This window comes from Leptodactylus fuscus, chromosome 1, assembly GCF_031893055.1.
Source record: "Leptodactylus fuscus isolate aLepFus1 chromosome 1, aLepFus1.hap2, whole genome shotgun sequence".
NCBI lineage: Eukaryota > Metazoa > Chordata > Amphibia > Anura > Leptodactylidae > Leptodactylus > Leptodactylus fuscus.
In genome coordinates, this window is record NC_134265.1 from 253,361,095 (window position 1) to 253,375,180 (window position 14,086).

The 14,086-nt window shown below is 38.5% G+C and overlaps 1 protein-coding gene across 1 annotated transcript in view; it reads left to right on the top strand.

The window, feature by feature from the left end:
• Nucleotides 1-14,086, top strand: part of BANK1 (B cell scaffold protein with ankyrin repeats 1) — a 252,190-nt gene that overhangs the window by 9,534 nt on the left and 228,570 nt on the right. The window contains exons 2-3 of the mRNA XM_075285589.1: nt 4,746-4,891; nt 7,583-7,724. Of these exons, the coding sequence (XP_075141690.1) occupies nt 4,746-4,891; nt 7,583-7,724 (288 nt within the window). The remainder of the gene's footprint in view (nt 1-4,745; nt 4,892-7,582; nt 7,725-14,086) is intronic.

Here is a 14,086-nt window from a genome sequence, read left to right on the forward strand (position 1 = left end):
TCACACCTTACACCCCTTTCCTGTCTTCCTAGCTATCCCGCCCACTACTAGCCCTTCTCAACCAACTAACTCAATCCACCCGTCCACCCTATCATACTTATGTGTCTTCCACTCTAGATTTCCCTTCTGGAACAGCTCCTCCTTTTCTATGACTATGCCGCTCATGTGCAGGCCGGAGGTGCCTGTGCAGTAAAGATGGCCCCTCCGCCAGCGCATGCACATGCCTCTAATACCTGTGCAGTAGAGATCAAGTGCCATCTCTACTGTACATGTATTGGAGGCACCTCCAGCCTGTGTGTGCGCCATCAGAGTCAAAGAAGTGGTGGAGCTTTTCCAGAAAGGAAGACACATAAGTATGATGGGGTGAGGAGGTGGGGAGCATTGGTGATGCTCTGTTTCTGGAAATGGGGAAATAGAAGTTCACCAGATTATCAGAAAGTGTGCCTGGGGAAGTCACATGACTTGCTATGGCAATTGACATAATTATACATTTTTTTTAAAAAACTAAGTAAATTATAAGTTCGGCAGGCAGAGAGGATTTAGGTTATGGGTTAATTTTTATTTTTTCCCTGACATCCCCTTTAACAAGTAACTTTTCAGGTATATACAATACATTCGAAAAATCTTCAGACCCTTTCACTTTTTCACATACGGTTATACTGAATCTTTTTACTAACAAAGAAAAAAAATCAACATTATACGCCATCCATCATTCTGCTCTTAATACCTTATAATAAGCCAATGAAAATAAAATTTATACATTTTGCAAAAAAAGTAACAAACAAAATTTCACATGGACATACCGTATTTTTCGGACTATAAGACGCACTGGACTGTAAGACGCACCCAGGTTTTAGAGGAGAAAAATAGGGAAAAAAAAATTTCAGGCAAAAAATGGTAAAATATTTAATGTATGGGAGTTGTAGTTTTGGAACAGCTGCAAGGCCACATTGACAGGTGACCCTGCAGCTGTACGGGGATGTATAGGGTGTTTTTTTTGTGAGGCCAGGTGTACTTTTTAGTTATACCATTTTGGGAAATGTTTATTGCTTAGATCACTTTTATTTAAATCAGAGGCAAAACGGTGAGAAAAACCCGGCGGTTTAGCACTTTTGATTTTGACGTTCACTGTACATAAAAATATTAGTAGACCGGGCATTTTCAGACACAGGGATACCTAATGTATATGTTTCACAGTAATGTTATACTTTTATATGTATTCTAGGGAAAGGAGGTGAACTTTTATTTATTTTATTTTTTATTATATTTTTTTTAAGTGCTTTTTTTTTTTTTTTTTTTTTTACTTTTTCATTATCCCCCGCCTAGGGGGCTTGAACCTGCAATCATTTGATTGCAAGTCCCATAGACGGCAATACAAGTGTATTGCCGTCTATGGGAGATTCTATACATTACTATCGCGGAGTGTCATAGACCAGCTGCGATAGTAATATATAGCTATGACAGGCCTGGGAGCCTTCATTAGGCTCTCGGCTGTCATCGGAACAGGTCGGCTCCTGCGGCCTCGCCGTGCAGGAGCCGGCCTGCATCACTAAAGGTATGGGGCCGGTGGGGACCTGCATGCAGGGTTCTTCTGTCCGCTTGAGAAGTCAGACATCTTCACTTGCGGACAGGGAAGGACGGGCACGGAGTGCAAAAGAACGCACCCGATGCCTATTGAAATGAATGACAGGTGTCACGGACACAGCTAGTGTCCGCTCCTAATATCCGTGACAGATTTTGAGCGGACACTAGGAGCGGACACTACCTGTCGGACACCGACGGTAGTGTGAACGCTCCCTAAGAGTTGAATAACATTTTCCTTCCAGGATGTTACCCTACATAAAGGGTGTGTAGACCCACCACTACTTTATCACTAATCTAAATATTCAGTGAATTGCCTAAGGCAGGGTCAGCAACAATTTGTAGTCTGGGGTGCATAAAAAATCAAAGAAGTACTTGGTGTGCCATGTAATAATTGTAAGAGTGCCGCCCTCCTACATCGGTGATTACCAACAGGGGGCCTCAACACTCTAGAAGGATTTAGGAGTACCCCATGTTTTATGCAATGTTATATGCATCCTTGGGGTGTTTTTTGTCTTTTTGTAAAAATTATTTGGTAGGGGTGCCCCAAGGATTTTTTTTTTCTGAGTCCGAAAAGGTTGGGAAGTACTGTCCTACATGAAAGCCATATAATGCATACCATAACCAGTTAGTTAGTCAATTAAGCTTACATTTCATTGTGACTCTTTAGCAAAATGATTCATATTTGGACTGGGCATGGGGCTAAGAGTAATCTATAGTATGCCTGCTTTGTGAGGGCAGAGGATGCCCATCACACAGCCTAGTCTTTTTGTTGAAGAAATCCAAACAAATTTTTACGGTCTTATTGAAGTGAACGAAGACAAATTTAGTTGCCATATTATACTTTGCAAAGGTAATTGCTGTACTTTGACTAGTCAACCAGCCTGGACACTTAGAGATTGTGCCTCATGTTCCCACCACCTCCCAGTGCATCGTCCTGTCCAACTGCATTCACATCGTCGATTACCGAGAGATTACCACCTGCAGAGAGAGTCCTATGTTAGGTAGATATGCCATGGGTACTGACTCTGGCACCAGTGCAGGGGTTGCTGACCCCTGGCCTAAGTTGTTAGTGGTAGTGTAAGGGTAGTCTCACATATTAGATTATACTAGCCATCAATCTAGTACGTATGGAGAGATGTCCTACTGCCACCTGACACATGGCATCAGAGTAAACAAGGATTGGGCATTCTGCAGTTCATAATGTATGACATGATAAAGATGGGCTGCTGCTATAAGTGTCTGGCACCAGTTTATCTCCCTCCCCATACTGATCAGACAATCTGAGTATGCATGTTTACGAGGAATCAAAAAAGATAGCTGTCAGCTATACATTATACTGGACACTGAGGTTTCTTTTTTTAATTGAAGAGAAACAGAAAGGAATCATGGGTAGAAAACAACAATGTACAGAAAAGGCCTGTTCATTATCCATAATGCAAATATTGTATGTCAATTATTAATAATCAGTGTAGCTTTTTCCTGTTAGCCTGGAGTGTTTTAATGCTAATATTTCATTCATGTATAACCAATAATGGAGTCTCTCTTGAGATCTCACCCATACTTACAGCTTATAAATAGGCTGCTCTGTGCACTTTTTCTTGCTGCATAAGCACACAGCATATGGATAATATCTTTAATATGACTTGTTCCATAAGGGACATTCATTGACCTTAATTTTTACAGCTCAAACAGATGTGGTAGGAATAGTTTACTATATTGTTAGCATTTTAATATCTTTAAAAAAATACTACTGATATATTGTGTGAATGGATAGCCAGGATTGCTTTCTTTCCTGCAAACAGCACCACATTAACAGTCTGGTATTGATATTCAGTCCTAGTCAATGAAATGGGTTTGAGCTGCAAGTAGGGACATAGCTATAGGAGATGCAAGAGGTAGCTATCGTTACCGGGCCCTGGAGCCGGAGGGGCCCCAAAGGCCTCTATACAACATAAGAGGATACCAGTATTGTAGATGACATTTGGCAAGTGGAGGCCCCATAACAGATTCTGCATTTGGGCCCAAGTTCTTCAAGTTACACCTCTGGCTGCAAAACACAACCCATGGATAGTTGGGGTGGTGTGCTTGATATTAAAAATTACAAAAGAGTCATGCCCTTCAGTAAGGCAGTAGTTGGGGACAGAGAGGCTTTCTGCACAGGACTTGCCTGGAGTCCATTTACTGAGTCACTTTCAATATCTCCACAAACCACTTTCACTACCAAAACACAAATTCTGTTTCATTTACAGTGGCTGGTCCAATTTCTGTATTCATTTTTCATCCTTTTTATTCTGTATTTTCCCATTGTTTTTGCTGACATCTTCATACCTATCCTATTTGCTTAGTGGATGGGTGACCTCCTTTGTGCAGTGCTTATGGTCTAGTATTCACATGTATAGAACTAGTGTTCAACAAGTAAGAAGGTAGGTGTTTGTTAGTCATTGTTAAGAAAACTTGGAAATAGGGATCTTTTACTATGAAGCGAGATGTATTGTCATCAGAGGTATGGCTTACTGATTTATATTCCACAAGGAAGAGGAGTAAGACTTAAAACGTAATATATTCAAATGTTTTTGGCGACTATACTATGGAGTAGTTGTGATGGTAAGGAAGCAAATGACACACTTCTGCAACTGATGTTTTCTTAAGGACGCTGCATAATTTTACATTATATTTTTCCATGGGAATATTTTGAGTTTAATTTGTAATATTGAGGCAAATTAGTGATACCAGATAATAAGACCTGATCCTCTGACAACAGATGGCAGATGAGACAGACGGTTTTTGTGTCATAAAGGAGCCATGTCTCTTCTTTAGGCTTAAGGCCAGCATTGTGGAAATGCATTGTTTTTTGTTTTAGATTTTGTTGTGTTTTTTTTGAGCCAAAGTCAGAAGTGAATTTAACAGAAAGGAACCATTCAAGTACTTTAATTATATTTGCCATTCCTTTTCAAGCCATTCTTGACCTTGGCTCAAAAAAACAGTAGCAAATATGCAAAAAAATACTCTGGGTTTCCACAACGTGGGGCCTCAGTCTTAAAAAGTTATTGTACATATTTGTTGAGTTAATATACAGTGTATTAACTTGTATACAATTATGTTATATATTTTTAGATAATTCATCTTATATTGCTTCTAAAAGTGTCTGCAATTATATTTAGATTATGATTATACGAACATAAGCCCACCAGTGAGTGAGTCAGACAAGACAGCTGAATCTTCTGCCTGGAACAATATTGGACAAGAAGATGATGGAACTGTTCAACCATCCACCGTAGTAGTATTACCAAAGAGAGTATCATGTGAGGTAAGAGCTGTAACAAAGTAATTTACTATGACATAAAGATTATATATATCTACTGTATCTGTACTAAGTGAGCTTCCCTGACATTGTGCTACATGTATTTCTTTTTATGTCAAGTATCGTTTTTTTGCTGCAGTCCTAGGTGTTCTGGGAAATAATGAGATTACAGAGATGTCTACAGTTTGCGTATGGACAATTTCTGTAAACATCAAATCAATTGTTACTGTATAGAGTTGTTATAATTTAACACCAAATCATATTGTAATTAAAAAAGGTGCTAAATTGTGATTAAAAATTATCTGGCTGCATGGGCAGATTGGCAACAACTTAAAGGATGGATCAACTCCCACTGCCCAGAGGGACAAGCTGAATGATACAGCGGTGCTCAGTGATAGTAGAAAACTCCCTTGTGCTCCAAGATCCTCATTTGAATAAACAATAATAGTGCTTTTTCTACGCATTCCTGGGGCTCTGAAACATAAGAAAGGTTGTTTTTTTTTTTTTCATTCTGCTAACACCATCTACAGCACTATGGGAGCAGTTTAAGGAAGCTGGGGACAGTGATAGACTCCCTTTAAAGAATCTCCATGTTATTTGTAGTTTAAATTGGTAGGCGACAGGGCCAACATAAGGCTTATGCACATGACGTTTTTTTGTCCTTGTCCTATTTTATTATCTCCAGGACATGTAGCCATTAAATTCTATGGGCCCATGTATAAGGCCAACTTTTTCATGGTTCTGAGAGACAAGGCTGTGAAACCCAGGACAGGCCCTATTCCTTTTTACAAAAATATATAATATAATGTATTACATGTAAATACATACAACAATCGATGGAATTGCATAGAAGAAACCTGTCTGGCTCGGTGGTTCAGTGGTTATCTGGACTCCAGCACTCTGCCTGTCACCTTCTCACAGCATGTACATCTCGGGTGGTAATATCTGTGTGATCTTTTCTCAATGTGGTGACCATAATGTACAGTGGATGTGGAAGTGCATTATGTTTACTATTATTTTTATTTATTTACAAAATGTTCACTAATGTATGAGCAATGTATAATATTTCCCACAATACCCATAATCCTATTATTACCATTATTTTATTATTATTATCACCAGTGAAAATGAAATTCCATACAGGGCTATATTCACTCATATAGTCTTTCTCATCACCCTCATAGTCTAGTTTATTACTGTTCCTGCCTTCCCATTCACTGTGTTCACTCCATGATATGGTTCCCTTTTGACCCGGTGGTCACATGATCTTCCGGAGACCAGAAACTGTAATAGCTGCTCGGTCCAAGAGAAGCTAGATCAGCTCTGACGTTTATGTTAGGAGGCTTCATTCCTCCCCAGTTACAGAGGAAATCAACCCCCCCCCCCCCCCAAAAAAAAAAAAAAAAAAAAAAAGTACTGTTAAAATGAAGGCCGAAGGCATAATGTATAAAAAAATATTTTTTTTTTAACAGATAAAAATACAGTAATGTGTAAGAAAAAACAATGTATAATATTTCCCACTACAGCGCATGAAAGAATAAAAAATAAAAAGAAAAGGATCTCTTCACATGAAAGGGTATGTAGTAGCCAGAGAAGGTGGGATACTGGATATGACTGTGCTGTGCTCGCTGTACTCGCAGCACAAGAGGCAAATCCCACACATGCGCTGTAGTGAGAAGTGCTGCTTTCTATGCAGTGAAGAATAACAGAAGGACATCTACACATGAGAAGGTGTGTAGTGGCCAGAGGATACGGGATAGTGGATATGATGGTGCTGTGCTTGGAGCACAGGGGGGAACGCTCTCATTAGTTATATGCTCCCATTAGTTATAGTGCCCCCAGTAGTAATAATGTTCCCCAGTTTTCCTCCATAGTGCTTCCAAATTAAATGTATATCATGTAGAGTAATAGAAGTACTCATCTGACTACCTTTTCATGCCGCCATCTGCAATGTGGGATAAACCACAGGCCTTTTTTTGGATTCGGCCTGAGCTGTTTGCATGCTTAGAAAGGTGGCTCAGTAACATCATTGTGCCACATGCATTGTCTATTTGCACTTTCATTGCCTACAGGCTTAAAATATCCATCAATATATGAGGGTAAATGGCAGGGGAGAGAGTTTTACACTGAACTGTGTCCTCATACTGAAGATGTAATTTAATGGACTGTTAGATGGAGGGACATTCAAGGCACCAGACATTTACAGAAATTTTGCAACTGATTTATTTTAATTAAACTTGAAGAAATCCTTCAACGTACTGCAGAAACAATATTTTCCAGATGTATGGAACAGTTTTTTTTTTCAGATGTATGGAACTGAATAATTTTCAGATACAAAAATTTCATCACCTTGGTGGACAGAATCTCTTTAACAAGTACTCAGTATACTATATAATAAACAATATACAGTATACTGTATTGTTATATAGAAAATAGATTATGTGTAATAAAAGCCTCAACACAACATATACAAAGAGTAAGTAAATAATGGAACTTACAAATATCAAACTTTTAGTAACTGAAATTATGAAAACAAAAAGATAATTGTTATTAGCTGAGCTTCTAAGCTAATACCAATTAAATGTGAGCTTAATGAATGTTAGAATGCATACCTACATCATACCTACTGATTAGGACATTCTCTATGGTGATATTATTATTTATATTATAACTCATTATTTTATTTTCATTATGCAGAATCCTGGGGAACTGTTTATTATTCTGTCAAAAGAAATACCAAAGAACATAGAAGTAGAAGTTGAATTCTGTACAAAAAATCAGCTTGTTAGGAAAAAGCCAAAACTGTGGAGTGAAAAGATTCTATGCCTCAGGGCTCTGGGTAAGTAACAGTTCTTGGGTTTATTTATTTCATTATATATGTATTATTCTTTTCATTTATGTAATAATGATTGTTGTTGTGATAATTACTTCTATAATTATAAATAGCATTGTTACAGGCTCGGTTCATACGTGTCTTAAAGGGGTTGTCCAGTTTCAGACCAATATTGAGAGATAAATATTATTGTTCGTATAATGAAAAGTTCTATAATTTTCCAATATTCTTTCTGTATCAATTTTTCACAGTTTTCTAAATCTCTACTTGCTGTTATTCATTCTGCTTACCTTCAGTGAATGAAAATCTGTCCATGGTCATGTGATCTACAGTCCATGGTCATGTGATGAGCTCACAGGTTCACAGCTCATTACCAGGCAGCTCTCTGATTACTGTGCTTTGACTAAAGCGAGCACCACCTGTGTACTCATCACATGACCATAGACTGTAAATCACATGACTATGGACTGTATATCACATGACCATAGGCGGTATGTCTCATGAACATGGACTGATTCTTATCCACTGGAAATAAGCAGAATGAATTATTGTACAACCCAAAAGTCATTATCTCAGAAAATTAGAATAATTAACCCAAAACCGCTGCAAACGCTTGGTAAGCATTTAAAAAGGTCCCTTAAACTGGTTGAAAGTTTTCATGTAATATTTCCCTTCCCACAAGCTTGTTAGCCTGTGCAGGTCACATAAGAGTATAGCTTTATGCAGAGGAAAGATATTGGGTATGAATCTAACAGAGGACAACCTACCAGAAGTAAAGGCTGTAACCCTAGAGAGATGTACTGCCCTTGTTTTTATGGAACAGCAATATGCTAAACTAAATTGAAAGTATACATTACATTACTGTGCCGTGTCTGACAGCACCCGAGCTTCAATGGCACAGTTCCCGATAAAATGTGCTTAGGCATGCTGTATTCTGCAATGCAGCTGAGCACTTTTTATCTCTAGGAAAACAATGTGTGAATAATTTAAAAAACAACCTGTCAATGAATCTGTTTTTATGACCTGCAGCTCACTGTTATTTTACTTGTAATATTTATTGAGAATTCAGTGTGCTTATACAGCAGTCTGGCCAGAAATCACCATAGGATATGTTTATTAAAATGGTGTGGATTGATAAATATATATATTTTCAGCCATAATATAAGGTATAATGCAAAAACCCTGTATGACAAAACATGGAGTGGTTATGAATCTAGACTATTGACCCTTTGGTACTTCATGCGTCGTCTCACTGGCATAATATACTCTGACAATATGTACATAATATTGCAGATACAAATCTAGAAAACCTGAATACCTCCATGTGCAAAGAGATTCAGTATGGGCCCATAGCAGACAATGGAAGCTATATGTTAGATTTGTGTGATATGAATATCAAATACAGCCATGTGTATGAGGGCTAAGCTGACTCACTGTGCAGAACCTTGAACTATACTGGTTATGGATATTTAGTAGACTATGAAAAATGAACAAAGCAGTTTGTATTGTTACAATCGTTTCCTTCTGGGAAGCACTTGGTTAGTATGAATCAATCTGCGCACGGTTCCAATTTTTTTTTTATAGAACTTATTGTCTTCAGCAAAAAAATTTCTATTGCCAAGGCTCCTATTAATATTTTGTGTTATTAAAGTGGCTCTATCAGCAAAATTATGCTAATAGAGCCCCACATATGCGTGAATAGCCTTTAAAAAGGCTATTCAGGCACCATAAATGTTATATTAAACCCCCGTCCCGTTTTTAAATAAAAGCATTAAAACATATATGCAAATCTTACCAAACGTGCACCATGGGCGGGGATGCACGATGTGATGTCAGCTTCGGGTATGCCTGCCTCTTCTGTCTTCTTGTACTAATGCCCTCTGGTTCCATGTCTTCTTCCAGCTTCTTCTCTTCAAATCCTGCGCCTGCATAGTAGCGCTTCCCTCCGGAGCGCTACTGCGCAGGCTCACTCGCACACTGCCATTAAATAAAATGGCGAGGGAGTCTGTGCAGTAGCGCTCCGGAGGGAAGCGCTACTACGCAGGAGTGGGATTTGAAGACAAGAAGACGGAAGAAGACACGGAACCAGAGGGCGTTACTACAAGAAGACAGAAGAGGTAGGCGTGCTCAAAGCTGACGTTGCATCGTGCATCCCCGCCCATGGTGCACGTTCGGTAAGATTTGCACATATGTTATAATGCTTTTATTTAAAAACGGGACGGGGGTTTAATATAACATTTACGGTGCCTGAATGGCCTTTTTAAAGGCTATTCACGCATATGTGGGGCTCTATTAGCATGATTTTGCTGATAGAGCCCCTTTAATTATTTTCCTACAATGCTTTGAAATATATTTACCCTTTCTAGATGTAAAGGTAGTCTGTCAGCAGCAAAATCAAAACCAAAGTAATTACAATATCTTGTAGTGCTCTTTACACACTTTCCATATATGTCTTTGTTATGCAACATTGCAGCTCCATTATTGAGAAAATTGCTGTTTTATTCATATGCATATTAGATGAAAAGGGCATATAGGCATTTCGTATTTCCTCTGGCTTAACTGTATGCTGTAGATTACGTCCTCTAAGGATATGTTCACACAGAGTTTTTTGCAGTGATTTTCACGCAGAATTTACCTCAAAATCCACCAGCAAAAACGTCTCCCATTAATTTCAATGAGAAGCCCTTGCTTTTTTTTCCCACTAGGGATTTTTTTCAGCTAGCAGGAAAAAGAAGTGATATGCCCTATCTTCCCGTGGATTCATGGATTCACACGGTGTCCGCGGCTCGAGACTCACTCCTGATTAGGCCCATTCATCTGGGCCTATTCAGGAGCGGGATTCCGCATCGGGATGCCAATGCACTGCATCAGCAACTCGTTGCAGCTAGTCAAACGGCGGAAAAGGTTTCTGCCGTGTGAACTTACTCTAACTGCTACCCAGCTCATCCTTTGATTTTTAATCATAATAATAATAATAATAATGATAATTTTATTTCTATAGCGCCAACATATTCTGCAGCACTGCACATCAGAGAATGCATGATTAGACAATATTTGACAATACTATGTGACAAAAAAATGGACATATCAAACAATAAAAACGAGGGCCCTGCTTGCGAGAGCTTACAGTTTATGAGACGTGCTGACTGACATCTTTTCCCTGGAGAGACCTGGGTGTCAGTTAGGGATGGTAATATATAGTACAGATCAATGCTCATGTATAACATAGGAAATATTCCACAAACGCCATGCAACAAAGTCATATTTGGGTAGTATATAAAGAGCGCTATAATGCACTGTCATTAATATAATGTCACGATAACACACTGTCATTACTTTGATCATGATTTTCCTGCTTACAGACTCCCCTTAATCTTAAACAATGAGAAAAAAAACTGCAATAGGTTTATTCAGTAGAAGTACATTTATTTTAAAAGGATTGTCCAGGAATTTCTTTTTTATGGCCTATCCTTGAAATCAATGTGAACTGAGCTGCAGTATCGCTGCCTGACCACTATACAGGGACCGGAGCCAATTGCTTCTAGCCCCGTGTTGTGTATAGTACTGGTGTTCAAAGTGGCTCCATACAGCTGATCTGTGCAGGGGCTACCTGATGACTCCCTAAAATCACATACAGATCCCTCTCTTAAAGGGATCCTATCAATGAAACACAATTTTTTCTGGTTGACACGTAGGAATAGCTTTAAGAAAGGCTATTCTTCTCCTACTTTTAGATGTCTTCTCTGTGCTGCCATTCCATAGAAATCCCGGTTTTCGTCGGTATGCAAATTAATTCTCTCTCAGCACTGGGGGCGATCCCCAGCGCTCAAACAGCACTGGGGGTGTCTCCAATGCTATTAGAGAACTCTACAGAGCCACCTCTATTTTCTTCAGGAACATCCTCTTCATGCGTCTTCTTCCGGCACAGGTGGTCAAACTTGTAAGCCTCGGGCAGAGCCAACTGCGCATGCCCATAGGCCACAAGAAAATGGCCGCTTACTTACTGTGTAATAACAATGGACTTAGAGGACTAGACTGCTAGAAGGCTCTGGAGCGTCGGAGAAAGGTGGGTATGTTTTTTTTTTTTTTTTCACCATTCCCAACCTATTTAACATATAAAAAATTTGGCTGGACAGCCCCTTTAAGTTGAAAAAAAAAATGCTGAATAGGATCACTTTATCACAAATGAAGCAATTTACTCTTCTGTACTGCATAGTCCTGGGACTGTTTCTGAGTCAGTACAATAGTTAAGAGCAGATTCTCCTGTATTCACTGTGTGCACACGCTAGTGATCTCCTACCAGTTTAGAGAGAACCACATATTTCAGATACAGGATGGGGAGTGTGCAGCTGCTAAATATTTTTCATATAATTTCCAGAAATAGTGTTTCTCCTATGTTCACGCACATAACTGTTTATCCTGAAAAATCAATACGACAACAGGTATGCTTTTAAGCCACCCTCATACATGTCAAAACTGATTCAGAAACATTCATATCAATGTATTCCAATGATAGCTGAATTGTAAACTGCAAAGCAAATCACATGGTTTAATGTACATATAGGATAGTCCACTGTCAGAATACGGGCACAATTTCTATTACAATGCACAACAATTATTATTATTATTATTGTTTATTTATATAGCACCATTAATTCCATGGTGCTTTACATTTGGGGGTTACATACAATACACAGAATATACTAACATATATAATACTAACAGTGACCGACTGGCACAACAATGATTTTGCTACTGAGAGAAAAACATGTGATTTACATTAAAATGCGCACCCCGATTCCAAATATGAAATTGGAATTTGCCTGACACATCTAGATTTTAAGTTATACAAGAAATATATTCCAATGGACATGCACAAACCTGTCCGGTACCTAAACCTCACACTTTCATCATCGACATATTTCAAGTTAAGCTGCATACTGTGCAATGAAAAGCAATGTCTGTTTCTGTACTGATGCACATAGTCTTATGATGGAGTTAGATGGTACACATGTTCCTGATAAATGGAGGCTAGTTGGAAATGATTAAATACTCAGAACATAAATGGACAATTTGTGCTGACCTGAAAGTGATAGCATTGCTGGTTGGCCTACAGTTAGGGTACACCAAGCATATGTGTTTCTTCTGCCTATGGAACAGTCTTGATGACAACAATCATTACAAAATGTGACAGTGGCCTTTCAGAGTCGAGCACACAGTTGGTCAGTACAATGTACGATATAAATCACTGTTCGATCCACTACGAGTTTATCTTCCACCACTTCACATTAAACTTGGTTTAATGAAAAATGTTGTAATTGCACTTGATGGTGATGGAAATGGTTTCCAGTATTTAAAGGAGAAGTTTAACACACTGAAAACTGAGAGGCTAAAATAAAAGGCAGAATTTTTATTGGCCCCGAAATCAACATACTAATAAAATGACACATTCAGTACAAAACTCAACCCTCTGGACCTTGCAGCTTGGATGTATTTGTGCCAGTAGTGCAGAACTTCCTTGGGAACTGATTAGCTGAAAAACTCTGCTGAATTAGTGGACAACAGGCTTACAGCATATGGACAACTTGGCTGCCGAATGTTATTAAAATTCATTTCTTACATTCCCATCTTGACTTTTTCCCACCCAATTTGAGAAACACAAGTCAAGAACATGGAGAGCGGTTCCATAAAGACATTTCTACAATGGAAAACAGATATTAAGGCCGTTGGAATCCCAACATGATGGGAGACTACTGCTCGTTTTTGCAATGGGAAAACATGACCGTTCACAAACACAAAAGCCGATACCTGAAGCACTATTAATAGTCCTCGGCCTCGCTCATGTAAAACTTAGAAACTGAAAAATGAAACTTTTTGAAATGTTGTTATTTCATTACATTTCCATACACCATTTACTACGAAAACTTTGATGTAGATCAGGTAATTGTTGGAGTAAAACGCGTTCTTTTCAAAATTATTTACTGCTTTCCAAGTGCTTAATTCATTTAGGCATGCATATGCATAACAAAATTTCCTGACATGTTACAAAAATTCTGACTTTGGATTTGGAATCTGCATCCTCGATTTAGTATAGAACGAGTGTTTTTTGCCCAGTAGCAGATGAAAAGTGTTTTTTTGTTGTGTGGTGTTACCTGTATTTAGTAAGTAAACTGTTTCCTGGAGTTGGTGAAATTGTGGTTCTTTGGCTGTTGCAATACTACAACTCTCAACATGCTATGACATATTGTGGAATTACTGCAGCTTGTACCTTGTGGGTCCACTGTGTTATTCTATATTTCACATTTCATTTTTTGAATTGATTTTTACAGGTATATCTGTATATGCTATTCATATTTCTTTGTATTTTG